A 23,077-nucleotide genomic window follows, 5' to 3' on the forward strand; every position below is an offset into this window, starting at 1 on the left:
AATTCAAAAATCCGGGTTTTTTCCGGTTTATTGTCAAAATAAAAAATTTCAAAGTTTATGAACGGTCGAGCCAATTAAAGTCCAAAATAGCTTTGAATTTACATATTTGTCCCTTTTGTTATTCTGTAATTATTGTGAATTTAAAGTAAAAATACATTCGAAATTGAGAGGTAAAAATGTAATATTTTAAAATTAAAACGTATGGATGAAAAGGGTATTTTTCTCGTAATATATAATTATTTTAGTTAATAGACAATAAATAATATATTTATAAATGGGTCCTTAAAAGCACCGAAGTTTTTCCGTACAAAATTAATAATTAGTAATCTTTATTAGGTCAAGCCTAACCATTTAGATCTTTTATTACTTAAAAGGGACAAAGAGACAAAACCATATGCTAAATCATCCTTTATTTTATTTTATTTATTTATATTATTGTATCTAATGCTTTTGGAAAAAGAATCTATTATTATAAACTTTCGTAGATTGATTTTTGGGCCACCATATAGCAACCCTAATGAAATACATCACAAATCTAAAATATTCTTAATTTTCGTAATAATTTTATGACATAATTGGGTTGTAACCCTATTTTTCGACTTCTCCAACAAAAAAAATGTCAATTTACAAATTGGCCCAAATTTTTCGATTTTTAAAATTTTCAACTCAACCCAAACTGAAGAAAAAGAATCTAACCCAATTGAATTGGGTCGTTCGAATTAGTCAGGTTCCCGAGTCTATTAACACTGGCCATGTGTTTTAGAATTTGCTCTTAGGAGTGGTCGGGTTCCTGAGTCCTAGGGGTGTACATTCAACCCGACAACCTAGACCAACCTAACCCGAACTACAAGAGTTGGGTTGGGTTGGATTAGCATTTCGAGTAGGGTTGGGTTCATTCTTTTGAATCCAAACTGAATCGGTTCGGTTTCGAGTTTATGGACGGGTTAACCCAAGCCAAATTCAAATATATAAAATATATTAAGAATCTTTCTTCAGTTTTTTTTTTTTTTTCAAATTTTCAAATAGTCTAGAGCTCTATTATATCACAATTTTATTTTTCTAATAGCATATATCAATCAAAATATTTTTATATATATATATTTTTTTGGTTATATACAATATCTTTAAACTAATCATTTCTATTGTTATTTAATTTCATGATAAATCCTTATATTTTTCTTACTTTAACCAATTTTCAAGAAATGTCGGTATTTAGTGTTATTTAATTTCATGATAAATCCTTATATTTTTCTTACTTTAACCAATTTTCAAGAAATGTCGGTATTTAGTGGTTTTTAGTTTTATGACAATGTTGAACTATGTTAATATGTTACAATTTTCTGGTTGTTTTTTATTGAACTTGTTTCTTTTTTTTTTTTTTTTTTTGAATAATTATGAATTGGGTTGTGTTTGTTTGTGAACTTTTAACGTACTTTATCTAAGTTTCTATCCGAATAATTATAAATCATGGATAAATAAAACTTTAAAAAAAAATTGACAACTCAACCCGAACCCAACCCGAAAATAGAGGGTTGGGTCAAAAAAATTCTTCAACCCAAGTCAACCCAGATCATGTACATCCCTACTGAATCCAATGCACTAAGAACGTTCAAGGATGTTTGGGCTCGTTTAGGCATTCATAGATATGGATATCCTAAGAAAGACAAGAACACTTACGATACAAAAGGGATGAAATCCTTAATGGATATCCTATGAAAAACATTATCATAGAATTACAAATGAGACAAGACCATCTTTTGTTTGGATGCTACAAAAAGAACAAAACTTTTTGCTTTCCCTCATTTACCCTTATAATATAATATAAATTACAAGATGAAATTCCATTTATTCATGGTAAATGGAATTAAAAATTATATTAATTGGGTAACCTAAATTAAAGTGGGTAAGCTTTTTATTCATCCAATTACTATTTTATGTGGGAATTAACGACCAATTAACTTAAAAATGGAAGCTTTAGACCACTCAAATGTATTAAATTATCATATGATATGAAAAAAATCATTATAATTTTGTCACTTAGCTAAGATTTTTTTTTTTTTTTTTTTTTTTTATTTNATAATAATATATCAATTAGGGATGATTCAATATTATCCACAACAATAATTTATTATAATTTTTTAAAATTAATGCTCTCTTTCTTTTTCTAAAATTTGACTAAAATAATGTAAAAAAAAAATGTTTTTAAAAGGTAATTACAAGACAAGTGAAAGTGGGAGATTATTTTCAGTTGACTTTTTAATCTTATAAATTAGTATTTTGACTACTTTTTTAAAGTTTGAGGAATTAAATTATAATTTTAAATATAGGACGCAAAAAAAATATTAAATTAAACCCGAGTCAATTTAATCAATAATGTCGACGCTAAAGTTTGCTTATGATTATATTAAATAAATGATGACAAGATGTCGATATGGGTCGAGATCTCAATGATGAATACAACCGTTTTTTTAATGAAATAATGGATGTCAAATTATTTTCAAAATTAATTATAGTAATTTAAATTAAATAAGAAATAAATTTATAAATTAAAATTTATAATGTTTATATTGACAGTATATTTATTTTAGTTATTATAGCTAAATCATAACAATTTAATATTTATTAAATAAAAAAATTTAATATAAAGTTTTATTTTATTTTCTTGAGGACGTTTAAGAATTTTAATTTAAATTATGAACCACTAAGCATAGGATATGTATCTAAAATTAAATTAATTAAAGTAATTAGCGGATCAAAATAAACCTTGTGACTATGAAGCACTAAATCACGATCTGTTAAAGCGGCTTCCAATTTCCTTTTCATTTTTCAACAAAGATTTGATGCATTTTAATTATATAATAAAGTCATGTTTTTATTATTATTTTTTTTTTTTTTAATTTCAAATGTAACATCCATTTTTATTAATTTTTTATCCGTTAATTATGTATACCAAATTGATCGAGGTAAGCTCTTTGATACGTTTTTGATACTAATATCGCTTATGTTAATATGAACATAGAGTTCAACCGTTAAAACGCTGTTATCTCTTTTTTTTTTACTGAGGTTTGAGAATGAAATTTCTAAAAATATGTTTATTGTTGAATGGAAGAATTGTGAGACGATAAGTTCGACTAATTCAAATTTTGTGAGATCCCACGTTAGTTGGAGAGGGGAACGAAGCATTTCTTATGAGGATGTGGAAACCCCTCCCTAACAAACGTGTTTTAAAATCGTAAGTGAAGCTTAGAATGGAAACCCAAGGAGGATAATATCTACTAGTGGTGGGCTTAGGTTGTTACAAATGGTATCAAAGTCAAACACTGGGCGGTGTGTCAGCGAGGACGTTAGGCCCCCGAGGGGGGTAGATTGTGAGACCCCACCTCGGTTGGAGAGGATAACGAAGCATTCCTTACGGAGGTGTAGAAACTTCTCCCTAACAATCCGTGTTTTAAAACTTTGAGGGGAAACGTAGAAGGAAAAGCTCAAAGAGGACCATATCTGTTGGTGGTGGGCTTGAGCTATTACAAATTCAAACATTAACCATTACGTTGGAACCATGTCCAAAAAGATATCGGCTAGCGATGGGCTTGAGGGCTATTACAAATTCGAACATTAAGCATCATGTTAGATTCATGCCCAAAGAGGATAATATCGGTTCACAGTGGGCTTAGATTGTTACAAATTTGAACATTAGTCATCACGTTGGAATCATGGGACGTTACAGTTATGCATTGAAATGATAATAAACCGTTAGAAATAGTTACATGTCGTTTTATAAGTGCATTGTTAACACATGATTCATTACTCGTGAATCTAGGATAATAATTGTTAGTATTTTTCTTTCTTCTTAAATCCCGGGGGTACGTTCAAGCATTGTGATTAAAGTATTTTAGTGCGAAGTGTGTTCGGTGAGGGTTTCATTCTGCATCAGTTATTCATTTCGATGTACTTCAACCGAGAGTCAAAACCAATAAGAATGTCGATAGTTGAGCCTTGACAACCGAGCTAACAACAAAAGTCGGGTTTTTTCCAATCAAAAACACTTACCATTACAACAAAACAAAGATGAAACAGAAAACATCCGAAGTTTCATAAGGAGACTGTCCTTCAACTTAAAAAAAACACACACACACAAAGCAGAAAGAACACAACACAACACAAGACAAGACCAGAGAAACCTACGGTAGACGAGGTGGATGAGAATGATGTTGAGAATCAGGTCCTCCAGGAGTGTATCTGTCAGTGGAAGAAGAGAGTCTTCTCAAATGCTCCATTTGGGTTTTGCTATAACCAAATTTACGCATTATCATAATGCTGTTGCTGCTCTCAGTGACCTCCTCCGTCGTCCATGGCGGCGTTGCATGGCGGCCGGCGACAGTGACGAGAAGCATCCCTATGAAAAGGACAGCCATGAATGGAGCAAGTTTTGAGCTGAAACGAAGATTGGCCATTGGAAATATGATGGGAAAAGTTGCACGTGAAATGGGTATTCGATGATTTGTGTAAAATGTGGGATTTTTAGGTTGAATTTATAGAACAATCAAAGGGTTTTTTTTTTTTTTTTTTTTTTTTTTATAAAAAGAAAAAACATAAAAATAAAATATAACTTCAATTTGATATTTCAAGGNTTCCTTTTTTATTTTTTTGGAGGAACAAATCATAATGGCACAAGCTTGACTTGTTTGGAATATCTAAAAAAGAAAAAGATTATCGTCTTACGAAATTATTCGGTATGATTTCAATAATGTTGATGTCTCGTTCTTTTAATAAGAATCGAGTAAGTCTCGAGTGGTCTTATTTATCTCAAAACATTTAACTCATCATTTCTATTGTTCAATGAGTGAAGATCCTACCGATCCAACTAAGTTTGATACTATAACAGCTCAAGTCCACCGCTAACATATATTATCTTCTTTGGCCCATTACGTATCGTCGTCAGCCTCACGATTTTAAAATGCGTTTGTTAGGGAGACGTTTCTACACCTTTATAAAGAATATTTTATTCTACTCTCCAACCAATGTGAGATCTCACACATACCATGTGTTAAGTACAATAAAAGCTACTCTTATAACTGTTCTTTTAGTTTCAACCAAAGGGTTCCATGTTAATAAAAGCGTTGACCTAATCTTTCTCTTTATCTAACCGATGCAAGAAATTGCTCGGTATCTTCCAAAGTAAGCATATGGTGGTGTGTATGGAGTGTTTTTCGATAGAAATCAAAACATAAAACGTTATTTATCTTATAGCATCTAACTCATCACTTCTTTTATTCGATATGTCAAGATTCTACCAATCCAACTAAGTTTGAGACACATTTATGATCCATATCATAGGTTAAGTTGAAAAAAAGTTATCGTGGCCTCTGTTCTTTTAGTTTTATCCTAATCTTCCCATTTATCTAACCGGTACAAGTTATTGCTCGGTATCTTCTAGAGTAGCATATAGTGATAAGTATGAAGCGTTTTTCGATAGAATCAAAACATAAAAGTATATTTAAAGTAGACAATATCAAACTATTAAAACATCTCGCTCGAAAACTATGAGCGGTTGGATTTTGTATTATGAAAAAAGGGGGGAGAGATTAAAGAAAAAGAAGGTGGCACGACAAGACAAAGATTGTGCAAGGTTTATGTCGTGAACTCTTTCTTTTTCTCACAGACAAAATGAATAGGATATCCACATGGGTTTCGTATCTTTTAATGTTTTTGTGGTGATTTTTTTAATATAATAATGTCGTCTTAAAAATCCAGATTCCTTCAAACGATTAGCCACATAAATTCACAACTTGCCCTCTTTCCTTAATTATTCCAAGAGACATTAATTTCGATATTAAAAAAAAATCCCCAAAAAACATTAATCTTGTAATTAAATTTAATTAAAATAACAATACTCACTATTAAATTTGAATTACTTAATTATAATTTGTCTAGGGTTAAAATAAACAACTAAAAGTTATTAATATTATTTTGATTATTTTAATATTATTGTTTTTTTAGAAGAATATAAGTAAATTGTATTTGTATATGTTATCTAATAAAATATTTAATTTAAAAAAAAAAATAATAATTTCTAATTAAAAGTAAATATTTGACAAACGAAATAGAAAATATAATTTAGGCCCTTAGAAAATAACTCAAAATTCATTAGAAACACACAAAAGTAACACGAAAATAGAGCAACCGAATTAACTAAAAACGGCAATAACGATCAGTCTCTGCCATTTCTGCATGAAAAAAAATCCGCCGCCGGATCGGCGGGAGCACTGTAATTTCATCATGCAACACATGATCTTTAATGGTGTTTGGCGTCGGGTCCGCCGGGGATATACCGTTTCGACGACAAATAATACTTCCTGGCAACCACTTTGGGAGGAGCTCCGCCGTTCACCTGAACCAGCCGCTGTCGGAACGCCGTGAGACTCTCTCTTTTAACCACCAGAATCCGAGATTCCGACAGAGCTGCAAAAGACAGAAGAATCAACATAATACAAAACCAACCCCATAACGACTTTCTTGTAGTTCCCATCATTCCTTTCCCACAAAATAAAATTAAAAACCTTAAAATATCCAAAATTAAAGTTTAAAACAAATAAGACAATCAATTATCCTCAACTCCCTGGAAATTGGAACCCTTCTCCTCCCTTATATACACATAAAATCACCAACCTTTTTATTATTATAATTATTACGTAAAAGTGACCGCGTTTATAAAAATTATTCTTCAAAATAAGTCGATGGTTAAAATATATATCATGGAGATTTTATTTCATTTTAGTCCTCGTAGTTTTAAAATTTATAAGTTAAGTCCTTGAACTTCCAATAAAGTTCAGAATTGATCCTTCAACCTAGTTCACTGTTAACTTTTCGGGAAAAAAATATAATCTTTATTTAGCATTTCCTCTATAATTCGCCGTCGTTTTAATCATTTTTTATAGACTTTCTCAAACTCGAGTCGATACAAATCATATGTTAAAAAGAAAAAATTTATAAAGGTTTCTAAGAATAGTATACCCTAATTAGAATAGTATACCCTAATGACGTAGGAGAGTGACCTAAAAGAGGACCCATTTTCTCAAATTGGCCCCAAAGAGTTCCCTACGACTATGTGAAAGGTCACAATCATATAAAACTATATAAACAAATGTGTTTGGGGGGTTTTCCCACTTTTTTCATCAGACTCCACTTATCAACCACCAATTAAACCATCAACTACCATATTATATACATGACGTACGTCCAAATGCTTTTTCTAGCTCAGTTTTTATTGAGATCAAGCTAAGCTTCCAATGTAGCAGTATGGATTGAAGCCTCGAGTGTCGATGTTCGTTTGAAGAGAAGATAGTTAAACCCAGTTCAATAAGTAGTGGCTGACATGACACGCGACGACGTGTACGAGTGAACCTATGATAAAAGACAAGCTCGTGATAGGATTATTATTGAGAGTGGATGCACGGGAGACTATTAGAGACCGATGACTCTATAGGACGATCGTTGAAGAAAAAGATGGTCGGTATACAACGTGGTGAGTAGAAAAGGCAAAAAGCTAGCCTCCTAATGTGTACTATATTTGGTTAAATAATGACAAGGTGACTAATGGGTTAGTAAGCTCTCTTTAAAATATTCACACTATAACTTTTTTTTATGTAATTTATTTGTATTTAACTGATAAGTGGAGACGTATTTGAATATAATTTAGTGGATAAGCCCCTTTTCGTAAAGTTTTCATTTTTTATTTTTATTTTTTCGGTTAATAGTACGTGAAAATTTGAATATCTAACTTTTTTCGAGAGAGAGGTGAACGATGCGTTTTAAAACTGTGAGGCTGACAACAATAAGTAACAGTTCAAAACAGACAATATCTTCTAGCGTTAGACTTTTACAATTGATATTAGAGGCAGACACTGAGCAGTGTGCCAGCAAGGGAGCTGGCCTCTAAAGGAGTGGATTGTGAAATCTCATATTAGTTGGAAAGGGAAACGAAGCCACCCTTGTAAGAGTGTACAAACCTCTCTCTAATAGACGTATTTTAAAACCGTGAGGTTGACAGCGATATCTAAAGAACCAAAGCGAACAATATTTTCAATCTAAAAATGATAATAATAATTTCGATTCTTAAAGTAAAAAATATGTTGAATAACGATTTTAATGCTTAAATTAAATCAAAATTATGATCAAAGTTCGGTTGAGGGGAGTGAAACGATGAGAAATTATGATAATAACAAACTTAGTCCCTCGTGTGTACCACTTGAGAGTTGAGCTACTCAATTTTTTTCGAATGGGGTGATGTAAGTGATCCTCATCGGTATGACCTCACATTAAGTCAAACTCGTTCATTAGAAGGTCAAAACTAAAGTTCGACTCTCTTTACTCAACGAATTTTCTAATGCTTTGAATTAGCATTAGTGTCGGAAAAAAAGTTCTTTAAAATCCCTAGGTTTACACATTCTTCCTCTTCTACTCCATTTCTCGAGTTTTAGCCCTCTCTTCGTGTTTCGTTGTTCTCCGTCCTCCTCCACTTTCTTCTCTTTCCCAATTACAAATGGGTTTTTGAAGGATTTCGAAGAGATGATTTCGAAGGAATTAAAGGTTGAAGAAATAGTCTTCACTCTTAGAAGCGAAAAACGAGTAACGTGACTATATCACAAGGTATGCAAGAAAAAACCAAGGCCATTAAATGTCGAATCCAAATTTCAAATTCTGGATATAAATAATTACAACAAAAACTAAAGAAAAAGAGAGAAAGTGTTCGATCACACGGATGATCTCCACCAATTCCAAGATCCAAATCTTCAGCAATTTCGAGACACTACCAAAACGATGTCGTTGTCATTTACGTGCACGAAGGAGCATTAAGATACTACAAACGAACCAAATTTCATCAATTGTGTGTATGCATTTCTAGTGTCAGCCTTCAACTCCTCTGCTTTAGTTATGAGATTTAAAAAAGAATCCAGCACTACCCAAAATTTCACCTCTCTCAAGGCTTTAAAACGCATCTGATAGTAATAGGTTTCCACACCCTTATAAAGAATATTTCATTCAATTCTCCCACCAATGTGGGACATTACGGCCTCGATTGGAAAACAAAACAACAAATTATGCATAAAAAAACTGTTCTAATTCCAAGAAATTGAATCAAGGAGATGGCAAAATCAGATCAAAATTTGTATAAATTCTATAATCTGGGGAAGAACAGAAATCAACGAGGGGATGAATTTCTATAAGAGAATTGAAAAAGAAGAAAAAAATTCAACCAGTTATCTAAATCCCATTCTGAGCGATTTAGCAGTTCCAGAACAAATTTCATCAGCAGCCTTCCTCTTCTTGGAATTAAGCTGTAAACAAACAGATTCAACAGAGCTGGAATGATCTTGAACGAAGCTAAAGCGAACAGAGGTTTCAAAGGAATTGGTTATATCAGCGAGTGGCTTTCGATTCAATCTTCTTCTGGTGATGGGTTTCTTTGGAATTGGGGGGAACTGCTTCTGGGAAAGCGGCGGGAGGTTCTCCTTGCCGGAGGGGAATCGGACGGCGGCGAACTCCATTGAAGACGATGAAGGATTGAGAGAGAGATTGAGATTTGAAGTGGTGGTGGTGGTGGTGGAGGAGAAGGGAATGTGGGGTTATAATGTTGGAGGTTTTGGTGGGAATTGGAATGGAAATCATTTTGGGTTTTGGATATGAAATTTTGGTGAATTGAGAGTGAAAATGAAATTTTTTGGTCGGAAAAAAGGGGGAAGGGAAGACCGGAGAGGGAGATTTTGTTTTTGAAACCCGCGATTTTTTGGTTTTTGGAGCCAAATCCAAAATTTTCGGCTATATCCAATTGGAATGCGCCACGTCAGCATTCATTTTTATGCGCGTTGACTTCCGAAAATCATTTTAGTGGTTGATTTTTTTTATTATTATTTCGAAATTTTATATATATTCCATTAATAACTGATAAAATTCAAATATTAAATATTCACGCCATTTTAGTCATATTTTTTTATAAATATTTAGAAATTAATATAACAACTAAAATCTCATAAAACTCAAATATAAAATATTTACGAGTCATTACATATTATAAATATTTAGAAATTATATATATATTAAATTAATAACTAAATCTCGTAAAACTCAAATATCGAATAGTCACGAGTCATAATGTATATCTATGATATTTTTTATAAATGTAATATATTCTTAATTTTTATTATAGTATTAGAAGTATAGTAGAGTCCAAGTGGGTTATAAACTTTATTTTTGGGTTGGTCCGGTTGACCGAATAAAAAAAAAATTGAATTCCTTGACTAAAAAAAAGATATGATGGGTCAGAATTGCACTTTCTAGGCACTTGGCTAGCGTTTGTGCGGTGTGTGTGGATCCAGCAAACAGGCTAACCATGTAAAAATTAGACTTTGTGGTCCATTCTGACGTATAATCGAACCTCGAGTTACGTTTTGAGAGAAAATATTTTAGAAAACGTGGTCGAAAAAAATCGTTGATAACAGTTGAAATTAAAATTCGTAAAAGTCAATTGCATTGAAAACATGTAGGTAAGAAGAGAGATTACAATACTTATATAGCAGTCACTAAATTACAAAATTTGAATCTTTTGTATGTTGGATTTTTTTGGAAATGAGTATTATGCCTCGCTGGCTTATAAACGATTGGATGAGAAGCCGCCACATCATCTCACAATCACTACATTCATAGCCACAAACTCGGCCAATAAAATTTAAAGATTAAATTATATATAAAAAAATTAATTAGTTTCAAAATAATTTTATTCTTTTTTTAACTTTTATATACTTTTTTTACCTATATCTTTTGGAATACAAACCCATTTGAATGTTATATAAAAAATACGTGATAGTGACGTGGAATAAAATGATAATGATGAATATGCTTACCTAAATTAAGAATAAAAGATCGATGATCATTTATCATATCAACTTTTCTATTCGAACATCTTAAAAAGTTTATATTCAAAAAGAAGTTTTGAAACGTTTACAATAGATAATCAAGAGCGACCGAGTAAAATGATCAGTCAACTGAAGAGTTTGTCACAAACAAGCTAACAATCCAGCTTGCTACATTTTGTTTGTGAGTTTGTGGAAAATGAGCTTAATTGCAATATGGTATTGCATTTGATTATCACGCAATAAAATAGTAAAATTTATAAATATCGAAGTAGATGAGATAGCTAAACAAGCTCAAAGTGGGCTATCGTTGATCGTTTCTCTAAATTAGCCACTACGGTCAGGTGGACTCGACTGGACGTACAAATTTGGCATCTACATGAAGAAGCTGGTATCCAATAATTTTGTTGTAAGCCTGACATTAAGTTTTGGAGTAGAAAAGGGTCGGCCATGTCTGTGTGAGTCACAGGTTCTAAGCTCCACTAATTACAAGCTATGATTCTTCCCTTTCATCTTCACAAACTTCCACATTTAATTCCTCCAATTCTACCACTGGTCCCTCCTTGATTCTGATGTTTCAATCTTTTTCAGCAATCAAAAGATAAGAAGAATCACAATTCACAGCACACCCACCATTAAAATTCCTCCGGAAAATGAAATCCAGTGCCGCCGCCGAGATTGTTCCGGTCCAAGGTGGCCATATCATCCGCTCCACCGCCCGGAAAGACCGCCATAGCAAGGTCTTCACCGCCAAAGGCCCTCGCGACCGCCGGGTCAGATTGTCGGCTCACACCGCCATCCGATTCTACGACGTGCAAGACCAGTTGGGTTATGATCGGCCCAGTAAAGCCGTCGATTGGCTAATCAAGAAGGCTAAATTCGCCATTGACAAGCTTCGAGAGCTTCCTCCTTATTCCCCTATTGCCAATGGCTTCGCTGACCCAAATCGGAAAACAGGGGAAACGGAAACAGAGTCCTCTGAGTTACAATCCGCCGTCGGACACTTTGCTCCGTCGCTTGAACCATTCTTTCCGACGACCTCTGCCACCACTTCCATCAATTTCCAGGGCTATCCGGTGGATTTGATTCTGACACCCACTGGCCCACCTCGAGATCTCGCCCTATCTCTCCATAATTTTCACGATTCACGCTTAATTCCGTCGGAGCAAAATGCAAACTCTTCGCCGGGAAATTACCAACGGCTCATCGGTGATTCGATTCCGGCAGGGTACGAAGGAGGCGACGCCGGGCTGTGGCTGCAGCAACCATTGATGGGGCAAAATTCGACGGCGGCGTTTTCCCAGGTTCCGATGCATGGTTGGAGTAATCAAATTCGTCAGTCGGCTGGGCACGGCGGCCGATTCGAGGGCCCGTCGGAGTTCTGTACGCCGTCACGGATTCGAGGTGAAGGTGTGGAAGACGGCGTCGTTTCGGGGAGTCATTCGTCGTCTCCGAATTATCACCGGTAGATTTGATTTTATTCCAATTTCAATTTACTAAAAGGATTATGGATAATGTAATAAAATTCGAATTTAGTGTTTAAATTATTTATTGATTTATATTTTCTCGTATTTTTTTTTTATTGAAATTGTTAGGTGTATTATAATTAATTATTGATATTTTCTTTAAAAATTTTATATTTTAGTCCTCAAATTTAAATAAATTATAAAAAATTATCATCAAAATCGTTCCAAAAACTTTGAACTTTAAAAAAATAACCATTTTAAGTGTGACGAGACGATAGATGGCTTAGAAATTGCAAGAAAAAGTGACGGAGCTAGAAGATTCCAACCATTTTCCTCTTTCACATTTAGGTGAAACATTGAGCTGCTTGATTTTCCACTCTTTCTTCCTTAAACGTGAAAGAAATTTAGAGAGATAATTTTTTAATATTTGAAAATCGAGTTCATGTCTACATCGACAAAGTTGAAACTTGGGCTATTTTGTTACGTTAGTATTTATATAAAAATAACAAAATTACAAAGTATCAAATTTGAGACCAATTAGATTGACACATGTGTCAGATTAAATTTGAAGACAACGTCCGGTAAAACCTAAATAATATGTCAGGTATCTTGACGGTAACTATTAGATCAAGCTAAGTCTTCCTGGTTAAAATGGGTCGTACAAAATTTGAACGTAAAAAAACAAGAATTTGAAAGAACACTATAATTAAAGGATTTTAGGTTAGAGGTGCGTTCTCATTGGGGTTTAGATTTTTGTCCCACATCGAAAAGAATTGGAAGGTGGACTGACGCGGATGGATATAAAAGGCGAGTGGAAGCAGCTGAATTACTCATCTTTGCGCTTGGGGCAATGACGCAGCTAGTGAGGTTCTAACCGAGGCGCGTCAATTGCTGGTTGAAAACTATTTCCAAACCCCCTCTTAGGCCTGGGTTTGGCTCAGGCCTTCGAGAATTTCTGGAAGGGCTCCCTTTGGGGTAAAGCCCTACAATATTTAAACTAAACTTTTGTTTCTTGGTTATAAATTCTATTTGAATTATTTTAAAATTTTACGTTATTAGAATTTCAGTTTATTCTCACATTTAAGTACTTTGATTAAATATGTTCGACAAGAACTTTATGAATTTGACTTTCAACTTTTAGTTTCTTTTTGTAAATATTATAATTTGGGTGAGTTTAAAAATTGACCTTGTAATTTAATATTAATAAATCATGAATAATTAACTATCTAATTTTTCATAAACATTTAACTATTTTAAAATTTTATTTTATTTTTATTTAATTGAGATTAAAAAAATAAAAATAATTATCTACGGTCAAACGGAAAATGGTAAATGGCAAGTCATCCACGGAATTACCCAACCCTGAAATTAATGAAATATTAATGTAAAGAAGAATAAAGGGAAAGAAACGGATTCCCTATTTATTATTTTATTGGATTTCTAATATTAAATATTACATAAAAAGTATGGGCCATTTGGAATAAAATCCAAACATTGAATCTTTGTTAGGAATCATGAATCTCCACGTCAACCTAAGCTCTCATGGGTTTGCTTTGGGCTCCCCAAAAACATTGAATCTTGTTAGGAATCATGAATCTCCACGTCAACCTAAGCTCTCATGGGTTTGCTTTGGGCTCTCCAAAAAGACCTCATACTAATGGAGATCTACACTTATAAACCCACGATCAAAGACCTCGTACTAATGGAGATCTACACTTATAAACCCACGATCATCTCTAAATTTGCCAACGTGGGACTCGCGGTCAACAATACTCTCCTCGAACACAGTACACTATAAGCCTCAAGCAAATTTGGTAATTTACATCTTCTTTTTTTTTTTCTTTCTCGTTAGTCCAAAATTTAGTTGTTACATGTCAGTTTTCATTTCATCTATTTTTGTGACTTTTATTTGGTTGATTTTTTTTTTCCAATTAGTTATTAATTATTTAAAAGTTTTAATTTCATTATATATATATTAACATTTAAAAGTTCAATATTTTATTGAAAATATTCAAAATTTATATATATATATATATATATATATATATATATGACATTGTTTATTTTATACCTAACAGGACAATTAAAGTAAACCGAGTTTCGACTTTCTTGGTTTTTTTTTAAGGGAAATGGGAAGCAACCAAGAACAAAACTCTCCAATAATTGCAATAATTTCAATTTTTTTTTTTCCTTTCCGACCCCAACTTTTTTAATTATTTGCAATCTACTCCATGTGACAGTTTATTTACTTATTTTATTTATTTATTTATTTTTAATTATAATTTAGCAACATTTATTTATTTTTTTACCCATTTATTTGTCTTTTTTTTTTTCACTAGTTTCTATTTAACCCTAAAATAATAATACAAAAAAAAATAATAATAATAATTTCACCCATTAATTATTGTTTTAGATTTTTTATTTTATTTTTAAAATGAGACGTGAGAGAAGAAGTCAACGTTCAACAGTCAACTTAATTGAAAAACAAAAGGAACACAGAGGTTTTGATGAATGTTTGGCAGTTCCCTTATTTCTTCTCCAAGAAATTTCATTCCCATTTTAATTTCTCTTTCACACTTAACACCAACATCCAATCCCCATTATATTCCCTTTCTTTTCTGCTAATTCCCATTTTAATTTCTCTTCCTCTCCTCTCTCTCTCTCTCTTCTTTCTCTCACTACAATCAGAGGCACACCTCATGTCCGCCTCCTCCTTCGACGGCGGCGACTCCCCCTTTTGGGTGGATCACCGCCCTAACCGGAACCCATACAATTTAAACAACAGAATTATGCTCACCGCCATCATTTCCCTTTCTCTTGTCGTCCTTCTCGTCATTGCCCTTCACATTTACGCCCGTTACGCCCTCCGTCGTCACGCCCGACGCCAAGCCGTTCTCCGCCGCCAAGCCGCTCTCCGCCACCTTGGAATCCTCGCCCTCGTTGACTCCAGCGACCTTCCGCGACCGCCGCGGCACTCCGGCCTCGACCCCCTTGTCATGGCGTCTCTGCCAGTCGTCGTTTTCAAACACCAATTGGAAAACCCAGCTGCCGTAGAGTGCGCCGTGTGTTTGTGCGCCGTCGAGGACGGCGAGGAAGCGAGAGTTTTACCCAATTGTAAACATACTTTCCATTTGGAATGTATTGATAAATGGTTTGGGTTGCATTCCACGTGTCCAATTTGCCGGACGGAGGCGGCGCCGATGATTCGGCCGGAACCCCGGGAGGCTCCGGTGGCGGAGAGCGGTGGTGGGTCAAGCTCCCGATTGAGTTCATTTAGACGGATTCTAAGTAGAGAAAGGTCTTCAAGAAGAATTCAACCTTGTGTTCGCGAAAATGGAAACGACGACGTTCAAGACTTGGAGAGGCAGCAAACATCAATGTAAAGATATTATTTTTTCTTTCTTAATTATATTTTTCTCCTTAATTATTTCAAATATTTTATTACATTTAAATGACTGATAAATATATATACTTCTTAGTAAAAAAAATTCAACCACTTAAAATATAACTATCGGTGACATTCCATTCAAGCCTGTTGCTATCAAATATTATCTGTTTTAATCCATTACCGACCATCGTTAGTCTCACGTTTTTTAAAATGTATCTACTAGAGAATGTTTCCATACCTTTATAAAAAATGTTTGGTGTGATGTCGGGTAGTCGACTGATTGATTGGTGATAATTTTTTCAACGTGTTGATTGCTACAACGTTAATGTTGTCGCAAGCGCAACAACAGCCTGAGAAAGTCAAAATGCTCATTTAAACAAACAACTCCTTCAGTAAAAAAAAAAAAAGAAGAGGGTTTTGGTGTTTTCGACTTAAACTTTAGCTTATATCGATTATTGACTTCAATTTGATCGATTTGTTTATCTTATTTGGTCACTCCTAATCGCTAATTGGTATCTACTTTTATCTCCAGAATCACGAGTATTATTAAACCTCAAAGATTTCAACTAATAAAAACAAAAATTCAAATATAAATACACAAACCCACCAATCAGAAATGACAATCAATCTAATTAAACACAACAAAACTAGATTAAGTTTTATATTAGAAACGTAAGTTTAAAGAAAAAATACCCGATTGCTATGGGCCAAACCCATATCCGACCCGATCTTCGACCCGATCCGCTTAGGTTTTCGCTTGGTCCCAGCCCTACGGACGTGGATTGGCTTGAGAAGTTCCCATTTCTCAACGAACTGCGCCATAAATGAGAGAAATCAATCGCTTTAAACTGGAAAAAAGGCTTTAAAAGTCGGAGATTCGTTGACGGTTGATGATTAATTTCTTGATTACGGACATTAATTGTTCCCTATATCGAAACAGGGTGTTTAAAGATCATGGAGAAAGTTTTTACCTAGATGGGAATCTGCAATTTCCATAGCCTGAAACAAGAAAGATCAAAATCAATGAGCGATTCAGTTACAGATCTGGAAAGAAAACAAAGATTCGATGGAGAATTTGAGAGATCGGGAGGGAGAAGAAACTGACTAGGGTTTAAGGAAGTGATAGCGGCGGAGTTTTGGAAGAAGCAACTGTCGTCAGTCATGCCGTGTTTGAGGAAGTAATCGTTGAAGGCGAAGGAGGCCATGTTCTGGACATTGGAGGCGTCGTAGCAGGCGCCACTGGGCTGGATTGGGGAACATTCGGCGCCGCCAGCACCGCAAGCCCAGTCGAGTGCGGATTGCAGAGAGGCGTCGTCGGCGTTGTTCTTGGCCACGCACCAGAGCTCCGTCGCGCCGCCTTGGCCTTTGATCGAGGGATGCTGGGGCTCCGCCGCGCTGCAGAGAATCAGGACAATGAGGAGAAAGAGAGCGAAATTGATCGCCATTGGTAGGAGAGGCGTTTTAGAGAGAGAAAGAAAATGGAGGGTTTAAGAGGGAACAGAGGAAGTGACCGTTACAGTAATGGGAGAAATGCAAAGAAAAGATGGGTTGAAGAAGAACATGTCTTTTAGTGTTTACTATGGACATATTTGTTAGGTGAACACATTGAATCATGGAAGTCACAAAGCCCTGAGTAACTGGATAACACATTGAATCATGGAAGTCACAAAGCCCTGAGTAACTGGATTTATAACCGAGTAATACTAATTCATGAGACTTTTTATGACTTTTTGGAGAAACTCAACATACTCATTCATGAGACTTTTTATGACTTTTTGGAGAAACTCAACACAAAGCCCTGAGTAAAACCTTCAAATGACGAACAAAGTATTGTTTGCCTTGAAGGCATTAGTCAAAAAGGACTAAGAGTGGAGCCTCCATTGAGGAGAAACCCATTGACATGAAGTCTTTTGAAGAAGCCCAAAACAAAGCCATAATGAGAGTTATGCTCAAAATGGACAATATCATATCATGGTTGGACAATATCATACCATGGTGGACAATATCATACCATGGTGGACAATATCAGATGACGTGGAATTAATAATCTCAACATTAGAAAGGGGAGAAATTGGATGGAAAGAGAAACCAAATAATAAGACAAAATCAAGCACGAATCGAGCTGGGCTGAAGCCCAAACTCACCTAATTGTGCTAGCACTGTTCTACAACTCAAATACGAAAGGAATAAATGAGAAATATTATACAAATACAGAAGAATAAAGATGGAAGAGGCAAAAGCAAGTCCACGAGATAGGGGAGCTTTACCTTTACTATATCAATTATATAAACATAAATGAAGAAGCTACAAAAGAAAAAGCTGGGGCTTCCAACTCCTTAATTTCAGCCACCTATTAAAAAACACTCTCTTTTTCTTTTTTCACCCAAAATTAAATTCCCATTTCCCACACATGTTTATCAATATATTTTATAATAATATTATTACCTTTTTTTTTCTTTTCAAGATGAAGTATACAGAACCGGGTCTTCCCGGGTTAGACCCGGATCCGATTCTTCAATCTGCGACAACTTGGCAAAAATGCCCACCAACGGCGCCGTATTGTAGGTGCAGGCCTCCGTCTGCATATAATTCCCTCTCTCATCGGCAAACTTGTCTTCGCAATCGGGGCCGCCCACCACCGCTCCAACGAGGACGTTCGGATTCGGGTCTCCCCGACCGTACCAGTTATCATACCCCTGAGTACACCCGATGAATGCTTTGTTTTCTCTGTACGACAAGATCGAGGCTCCTCTGTGGTGAACCCTTGTAGGAAATTTGGGGCCGAACCCGACCAAATAGCTCATGTTGTTAGGGTTAGCGCCGAGGATGTAATCTACTTGTTGTTTTGCGAATTTGAAGAGGTCTTCGTGATAGACGGGGCCGGCGTGGCAATGGAGGTGGTGGTTGGAGCGGCGGAGGTAGTCGGAGTAGACGGTGAGGAGAAACGACGCCGTAGTGACGTATTGCATGTTGTTCCATTGGCGGATGAATAGAAGGCCGGCGGGAGTTCGCTCGACGTTGCTGACATTGTTCTTGTTGAGGAGTGTGCAGAGGTAAAACTCTGCTTTTGATTTGTACTTCTCCAGAATTTTGGCTTGCTCGTTGCTATTATGCCTCCCCTGCATTAGCAACTAAACAGAGACAAGAATTACTCCTTGTTATTGTGGAAGTTTTGACTTAGAAATTTATAATTATAACTTTTGATTTTTCATATATTTAAAACAATGATTGAGGCTCCTCTTTCCATTTTTCTTTCGGGCTTCCTCTCAAGGTTTTAAAACGTGTCTAGCAGGAGAAGGTTTCTAAACCCTTCTAAATGGTACTTTGTTCCCCTTCCTAACCAATGTGGACATCACAATCCACCCTCTTCGGGGCTCAGTGTCCTCGCTGGCACACTGCCTCATGTTTACCCTTTTTAGAGAACAGCGAGAAGGCTGACACATCGTTTGTCTAGCTCGAATACCATTTGTAACGCCTCAGATCTACAGCTAGCAGATGTTGTCCTCTTTGGGCTTTCACTTTTGGCTAAAACATCCTTTATATTCTAAGAAACAACTTAAACTCTAACCACTATTTTCTTAGAATGTGGGGTCCTAAGCTAAATGTTCACCAAAATAGTATATGAAAAAATATATAACTATGTAAATTATTGGTTAGAAATCATGAACTTCTACAATAATATAATATTGTTTGCTTCGAACATAAATTCTTATAATTTTACTTTCAGTTTCTTAAATAAACCTCATATCAACATAGATTTATTCTTTGCTAATCAACTCAGGATCATTTATATTAACCTAGGTGGAAACACACTTAAAATGGACTAAACTGAAAACATTTAAACAGAGGGACTAGAATGAGAAAGAGAACACAAAGATTAAGGAGTAAAGAGTAAAGAGACCCTTTTTTTTTTTTTTGGAAGGATAATGAGCTGTGTGATCCTAGGGAGATGGAGAGAGGAAATGAAAAGGGACACGTGGAGGGGTTTGAGTAGGCAGAAGGCACATTAATTGCTGTGGTATCGGATGCACGTGGCCTTGTGCTCCATCCAACATGACTCAAACTCTAAAACTTTACCCCTTGCTGTCCACTGGGTCCTTTAATTAGGGGCCACTCCATCTCTGACGTGACCAAAAGCTTTAAAAAAAAGGCTTTAAAAACGGTGAGAGATGCCCAGATTTCCCCTCCCCTTCGCTTATTCCATTTATCACCCCTTACACTCCTTAATCAAACACAAAATCCTCACAAAAGATCCCACTCCCCATTAAACATTAATTCCTCCTCCAATCCCTATCTTATTGTCACTTTCTAACCTAAATTCGTCCTCACAAGGAGTTCAGTTCACATGGTTTGATAAAATTTTTATATTTAGGTAGGTTTTTATCAAACTTTCGACATTACTTCTAATATTTAAAATTAATTAGACTAACTTTTAGCTTTCTAAAAAGTATAAACACTATATAAACTAAATTCTAATCTTCAAATCTATTTCTATTACTCATGTACACGTTGATGTGAACCATTCAACTTTTAGTCTTAATAAATCTTCCATTATTCTTTTCTATTAACTTTTTCAAAGTTTATATCGGAGGAAGGAAAGAATAAAACTTAACTTTTACTGTAATTAACTTGAAAACTCACGACCCACAAAAATAAAATGAAAAATAAGTACTCACACAAGATTCTACTAACATTGTGATTCTACTAACATACAAACTATGGGAAGAAGTATGATAATACTAATTGAGATGAATTTTTAATCAACTCTCTTCTAATGATTTAGACTCTCTTCTAATGATTTAGACTTATAACTCATGGGTCGAGGCTATAATAGTTTTAACTAGTTCTAGTATGCTCAAACAATTATGGTTAAGCAAGAAAATTAAATGAAAAGAAACAAGAATAAAGAGAATTTACCTTGGAGGCCATGAGTTGGACGCCAGCATACTTGACGTCCCAGCTGAACTCGGAAATGGCCCATCCAATGCCACCGAAGCAATGAGCCTTGTTGACGACGTACTCCAAATACTGTTTGTTGTCGGTGGCCTCATACAGCCACAGCGCAGCCCACAGCAGTTCATCTTTATACCCACTCACCGACGCATAGTAGCTCTTCACTATTCCCACACTTCCGTCGTATTTACCTCTGAATTTATCCCCAAATTCAAACAACTATTTCACATCCAAATTTCCAAACACAAATTCAGTCAGTTTAATTTCGTTTTCAATCAACTTCCTCCTCTAACAACGTAACTAACTCTGTTCAACTTCTGTTACCTGTTGCGCGTGATGGAGCAGGAGGTGCGAGTAATGTGAGTTCGTTTTTCTGAACACAATCGACGCTGCTGCCATCGCTGCCGCCGTCTCTCCGGCAAGATCTGACCCTGGGGTACTCTCATCAATTTTATACGCTTGCCGCGACGTCGTCATGTCCTCCGGCCTCTGCCAGCAGTAATGGTCTGTATCTCCGTCTCCGACCTGTGAATTTCACACACCAGACACTCTGAATTTCGGCGGGAAAATGCTTAGGGAACAATGCGATTAGTCGCGATTATGATAAACTGAGAATGAGATTCACCTCTGCCCACAGCACATTGGGGCTAGTGTGCGCTTTAATGAAGTAATCGGTTCCCCATTTTATCGCCTCTAGAGCGTGCTCTAATTCGCCAGCGGCTTCGATTTCTCGCCGGTACTCGATCACGCTCCATGACAGCATCGTTATGGTGAAAGCCATTGGGAGGCCGAACTTCACGTGATCACCAGCGTCGTAGTATCCTCCGACTAAATCCACCTGTAACACCGAAAATTACTCGAATCGATTACCATAAGCGATGCTTTAAAAAACCGAAAACAGAGCAACCATTGAGAAGTTTGAGGAACTGACTCCTTGTTCCAGGCCGTCGGTGAGGCCAGAATGGTCTCGCCAGCTGACGCGCTGGTTGTACGGAAGTCTTCCCGATCGTTGAGACTCAAAGTATAGGAGACTCTTGGAGAGAGCGTCGGCGTAATTGAAAGCTCCGGCGGCGAAGTTCCACAGAACAGAAAAGGAGAGGAAGATCAAGAGGCCTGAAGATCTCGGAGGTTTGGGAGGCCCGGCGCGGCGGCGGCATTGCATTATTGTGGTGGTCGCCACCGTGGTCTCCCCCTCCATTAGCGGAGTTGAACTGCTTGTTGTTTGCCGTTGAAACTTGCTTTTTGGGAGCGAAATGGGAGAGAGAAAATGTGAGTCTCTCTCTCTCTCTCTCTCTCTCTTCACTCGCTTTCTCGCACTTTAAACCTGATTGAAGTATTGAAGTGTGCTTCTGTTTTTTTGGCATAATTGGGCTTGGGGTTATGACATTCGCACGTGACTCTCACGTGAGGTAAAAAAGAACTCCAAAATAATTATTAAAAAATGCTAAATTGTTTTTATCAGGTAAAATTATAATCTACTATATAAAAAACTATCTAATAAATCTTTTAATAGTATTTTGAATTTATTAAAAAAAAAAAAAAAAATTACAAGAGAGCCGTGATTTTTGGGCGGGTAGTTTGGATTAGACAGTTTCCTAACATTTATTTTCCCCCCTTCAAAATTTCATATTTACCATTAAACCCCTTTTTAATCGCTCATTTTCTAATTTTGGCGGACATTTTGGTAAATAATTGCTAATGGTACTGTAATTCTTAAATTTATAAATTTTAGTCCCTAAGTTATAATTAATTAGACATAAAAATTAAATGATATACGATATGATTTTATGCTAATTTTAAATCATTATGTTTAATATTTATAAAAAAGTATGTATATGAATTAAAATAGAACCATGTCTAAAATAAATACGTTCAAGTGATATTTTAATCAAAAATATATATATATATATATATTAACATAAACTTTATGTCAATGCTTGAGATCCCTGATCAGTTTTAAAGTTGACAACTATACGGGCCAAAGTAGAAGATATATGCTAGCGATGAACTTGACCTATTACAAATGGAACCAAATCGGTTTGCTACCTAGGCTTAAGATGTTACAAACGATATCAAAGTCAGACACGGGGTGTTGTGCCAGCGAGGACGGTGAAGAGGTGGACTGTGAGATCCCGTACTGTGTTGTGGATCAACATTTTTTAAAACGGCATTTAATATTTGAATATAAAAATATTTTAATAAATTGATTTGAAAGGTGAGAAAAATAAAATAAATAATAGAATATAATTCATACATGCATTATTTCACGTGATATATAATAATATTTATTTGTCGCCATTATTTAATTCAATTTAAACGTAATATTCACATGAAAAAATAAAAGGAAAAACAAAAATAAATTA

At 35.3% G+C, this 23,077-nt stretch overlaps 4 protein-coding genes and 1 non-coding gene across 9 annotated transcripts; 3 read left to right on the plus strand and 2 right to left on the minus strand.

Moving 5' to 3' along the window:
- Positions 1–11,122: 11,122 nt before the first annotated feature.
- On the plus strand, positions 11,123–12,447 carry LOC111792122 (transcription factor TCP10-like). Its single transcript, XM_023673457.1, has 2 exons — positions 11,123–11,376; positions 11,499–12,447. The coding sequence occupies exon 2, from the start codon at positions 11,561–11,563 to the stop codon at positions 12,374–12,376; it is 816 nt and encodes a 271-aa protein (XP_023529225.1). The 5' UTR covers positions 11,123–11,376; positions 11,499–11,560; the 3' UTR covers positions 12,377–12,447.
- Positions 12,448–13,205: 758 nt separating this feature from the next.
- LOC111794150 lies at positions 13,206–13,356 on the plus strand. Its single transcript, XR_002815042.1, has one exon. It is a non-coding gene; the product is annotated as a U4 spliceosomal RNA (small nuclear RNA).
- Positions 13,357–14,823: 1,467 nt separating this feature from the next.
- Positions 14,824–16,846, plus strand: LOC111792585 (RING-H2 finger protein ATL40-like). Its single transcript, XM_023674095.1, has 2 exons — positions 14,824–15,752; positions 16,702–16,846. The coding sequence occupies exons 1-2, from the start codon at positions 14,881–14,883 to the stop codon at positions 16,757–16,759; spliced, it is 930 nt and encodes a 309-aa protein (XP_023529863.1). The 5' UTR covers positions 14,824–14,880; the 3' UTR covers positions 16,760–16,846.
- Positions 15,554–17,456, minus strand: LOC111792587 (PLASMODESMATA CALLOSE-BINDING PROTEIN 5-like). Of its 5 annotated transcripts, none has more exons than XR_002814823.1 (5): positions 16,867–17,456; positions 16,733–16,760; positions 16,455–16,574; positions 16,000–16,111; positions 15,554–15,691 (listed from the first exon to the last, which is right to left on the minus strand). XR_002814823.1 is itself a non-coding variant. In XM_023674098.1 (4 exons), exons 1-4 carry the CDS (start codon positions 17,204–17,206, stop codon positions 15,676–15,678), a joined length of 504 nt encoding a protein of 167 aa, XP_023529866.1. In that variant the 5' UTR covers positions 17,207–17,456; the 3' UTR covers positions 15,613–15,675. The 5 variants fall into 5 exon arrangements, 3 of the variants coding, with proteins under 3 accessions (XP_023529866.1, XP_023529865.1, XP_023529864.1); XR_002814824.1 differs by having other exon boundaries at positions 15,658–15,728; XM_023674098.1 differs by lacking the exon at positions 16,000–16,111 and having other exon boundaries at positions 15,613–15,691.
- A 485-nt stretch (positions 17,457–17,941) lies between these two features.
- LOC111793645 (endoglucanase 11-like) lies at positions 17,942–22,008 on the minus strand. Its single transcript, XM_023675624.1, has 5 exons — positions 21,646–22,008; positions 21,340–21,552; positions 21,039–21,239; positions 20,679–20,933; positions 17,942–18,892 (listed from the first exon to the last, which is right to left on the minus strand). Exons 1-5 carry the CDS (start codon positions 21,910–21,912, stop codon positions 18,221–18,223), a joined length of 1,608 nt encoding a protein of 535 aa, XP_023531392.1. The 5' UTR covers positions 21,913–22,008; the 3' UTR covers positions 17,942–18,220.
- Between the last annotated feature and the right edge of the window lie 1,069 nt (positions 22,009–23,077).

Source organism: Cucurbita pepo, chromosome LG04, assembly GCF_002806865.2.
Source record: "Cucurbita pepo subsp. pepo cultivar mu-cu-16 chromosome LG04, ASM280686v2, whole genome shotgun sequence".
NCBI lineage: Eukaryota > Viridiplantae > Streptophyta > Magnoliopsida > Cucurbitales > Cucurbitaceae > Cucurbita > Cucurbita pepo.

Bases quoted from the DNA above. Each gene is read 5' to 3' on its own strand.
- LOC111792122 (XM_023673457.1), top strand. From the start codon at position 11,561: ATGAAATCCAGTGCCGCCGCCGAGATTGTTCCGGTCCAAGGTGGCCAT.
- LOC111792585 (XM_023674095.1), top strand. From the start codon at position 14,881: ATGAATGTTTGGCAGTTCCCTTATTTCTTCTCCAAGAAATTTCATTCC. The intron at 15,753-16,701 runs GTAAAGATATTA...ATATCGAAACAG, and splicing joins GAGAGGCAGCAAACATCAAT to GGTGTTTAAAGATCATGGAG.
- LOC111792587 (XM_023674096.1), bottom strand. From the start codon at position 17,206: ATGGCGATCAATTTCGCTCTCTTTCTCCTCATTGTCCTGATTCTCTGC. The intron at 16,761-16,866 runs GTCAGTTTCTTC...TTCTTGTTTCAG, and splicing joins TATCACTTCCTTAAACCCTA to GCTATGGAAATTGCAGATTC. The intron at 16,575-16,732 runs GTAAAAACTTTC...TTTATGGCGCAG, and splicing joins AATTGCAGATTCCCATCTAG to TTCGTTGAGAAATGGGAACT.
- LOC111793645 (XM_023675624.1), bottom strand. From the start codon at position 21,912: ATGGAGGGGGAGACCACGGTGGCGACCACCACAATAATGCAATGCCGC. The intron at 21,553-21,645 runs GTCAGTTCCTCA...TCGGTGTTACAG, and splicing joins CCGACGGCCTGGAACAAGGA to GTGGATTTAGTCGGAGGATA. The intron at 18,893-20,678 runs GTAAATTCTCTT...GTCTCTGTTTAG, and splicing joins TCCAACTCATGGCCTCCAAG to TTGCTAATGCAGGGGAGGCA.